Source organism: Babylonia areolata, chromosome 9 (genome assembly GCF_041734735.1).
Source record: "Babylonia areolata isolate BAREFJ2019XMU chromosome 9, ASM4173473v1, whole genome shotgun sequence".
Classification (NCBI taxonomy): Eukaryota; Metazoa; Mollusca; class Gastropoda; order Neogastropoda; family Buccinidae; genus Babylonia; species Babylonia areolata.
Window position 1 is genome coordinate 37701409 of NC_134884.1, and position 2500 is coordinate 37703908.

The 2500-nt window shown below is 40.6% G+C and overlaps 1 protein-coding gene across 2 annotated transcripts in view; it reads left to right on the forward strand.

Moving 5' to 3' along the window:
- The window catches only part of LOC143285428 (uncharacterized), a 153905-nt gene that overhangs the window by 111733 nt on the left and 39672 nt on the right, over positions 1-2500 (forward strand). For both annotated transcript variants that reach the window (XM_076592691.1, XM_076592692.1), the window contains exon 6: positions 589-639. In XM_076592691.1, the coding sequence (XP_076448806.1) occupies positions 589-639 (51 nt within the window). The remainder of the gene's footprint in view (positions 1-588; positions 640-2500) is intronic.

The following is a 2500-nucleotide window of genomic DNA, read 5'->3' on the forward strand; positions in this document are numbered from 1 at the left end:
GCAAACACAACAACAATAGCTGCAGAAGTACCTAAAATGGCGACCTGTTATTCTGTCAAGATTTATTCCAGAAAGACGCCAAGAAAGGCACATAAAAAAAAACGAGCAAAACAAAAACAAAAAAAAACAACAACAACACACAAACAGACCAAACAAACAAACAAACAAATAACAACAACAAAGTAACTAAAAGACAATAATTCATGACAATGTGTATGGAAAAGTGAAACAGTTCACAATGAACATGTACGTGGATTAAGTAATGCTGAGTTTACGTTATTATCTGAGCAGAAAAGAACCTTTTTTTTTTTTTTATCTTCTTCAAGTAACACAAACTGTACCAAAATTAACGAAGGGAAATGAACGAAACGAACGAAATGTATAGAAAGACCCCCGAAAACGGAGTAAGGCTGCCTACATGGTGGGTGTAAAAAAACGGTCATGCACGTAAATGCGCACTCGTGTACATATGAGTGAACGTGAAAGTTGCAGCCTACGAACGAAGAAGAAGAAGAAGAAGAAGAAGTATAGAAAGAGATCCAGCGGAATTGATGTGAAAAGTGAGCATGGAATCTGTGTGTGTTGCAGAGCCCACATTCAGTAGCAAGTCCTCCTGGAACGCACAGCAGACTGGACAGGGTGAGTGTGTCTGTTTGTCTGTCTGTCTGTCTGTTTGTCTGTCTGCATCCCTGTCTCTCTCTACCAAAAAAATTAATATAAAAAAAATAAAACAGATTTATATATCTATATCTATCTATCTATAATACCCCCCCCCACACACACACACACATATATATATATATATATATATGTATATGTATATCTTTATGCATTTATCTCTATCTATCTATCTGTCTATCTACATATCCGTTTACGTATCTATCTATCTATTTATCTACATATCTGTTTACGTATCTATCTATCTATCTATCTATCTATATATCCACCAGCCTATCAACCTACCTACATGCCTACCTACCTACCTGCCTACCTACCTACCCATGCATTAACCCTGTTCACTTGTGTGCCCAGTGTGTGTAGTTAACTCACTCAGTACGGCCAGTCCTCTCTTCTCCTCTACACAGACCCCTCGGATGTCCAGTGGGTGTCTCAATGACCCAACCTTTAGCTTCCGTCGTCAGAATTGTGGTATTCTTTGTCAACATTCACCTCTTCAGTAGAAGAGCCTTCCGCTTGCAATATTTTGATGGTGGTAATTGGGGTGAAACGCTGTTAACGTCGTCTCTTTCGCCGTTCGTATGGAGAGAGAGTTAACGTTGTGTAGGACAGAAAAGGTGGCACTGGGACATGGCCTAAAAATCCCATTCCTCGAGTCAGACAAACTTGTCAATCAATCGTTCAATAATGATTTATGACTGATAAACAATGTGTATAAAATTAATGGACACAAGCAGACAGACAGATGGACTGATGAATGGGTGAACAGACAGACAGACTAGCGAGCAAGAAGTTAGAAAGATAGATAGACAGAGAGACAGAGAGACAGGCAGACAGATAGATGGATAGATATATAGACAGACAGACAGATAGATAGATAGACTGATTCACACACACACACACACACACACACACACACACACACACACACACACACACACTTCCCACCACCACCCCCACACGTACCCCCGCCACCCCCACCCCCCGTCCCCCTCTACACACACACACACACACACACACACACACACCCTGAACCATTCCGGAATCACTGTTGACGTCACTGTTGGTTACGTAATTCACTTCCACTTTGTGTCATACAGCCGGAGGAAACTGACGTCATGACGAGCACACCTTGTCCCTTACTTGTTTCGTCCCTTAACCACTGATTTCCTGTCTTATATAAAGCAGTTTTCATGCCTCCAGTGCTGTTAATTTGCATTATTGTCCATTGCCGGTTAGGGAGAGAGAGAGAGACGTCACAGAGTCCTCGAACCAATTGGGGTTAAAAAGAAGGGGGGTGGGGGGGGGGGAGTAAAGAAAAGTAAGGTTGCTTGGTTTATGACGCACGTCGAAGATTATTCAGTGTAGTCTGTGAAAGATTATCCAGGAGTATCCTCCACAAAGAAAAGTAAAAGATTATTTAGTGTAGTCTGTGAAAGATTATCCAGGAGTATCCTCCACAAAGAAAAGTAAAAGATTATTCAGTGTAGTCTGTGAAAGATCATTCAGGGGGTATCCTCCACAAAGAAAAGTAAAAGATTATTCAGTGTAGTCTGTGAAAGATTATCCAGGAGTATCCTCCACAAAGAAAAGTAAAAGATTATTCAGTGTAGTCTGTGAAAGATCATTCAGGGGGTATCCTCCACAAAGAAAAGTAAAAGATTATTCAGTGTAGTCTGTGAAAGATTATCCATGAGTATCTTCCACAAAGAAAAGTAAAAGATTATTCAGTGTAGTCTGTGAAAGATCATTCAGGGGGTATCCTCCACAAAGAAAAGTAAAAGGTTATTCAGTGTAGTCTGTGAAAGATCATTCAGGGGGT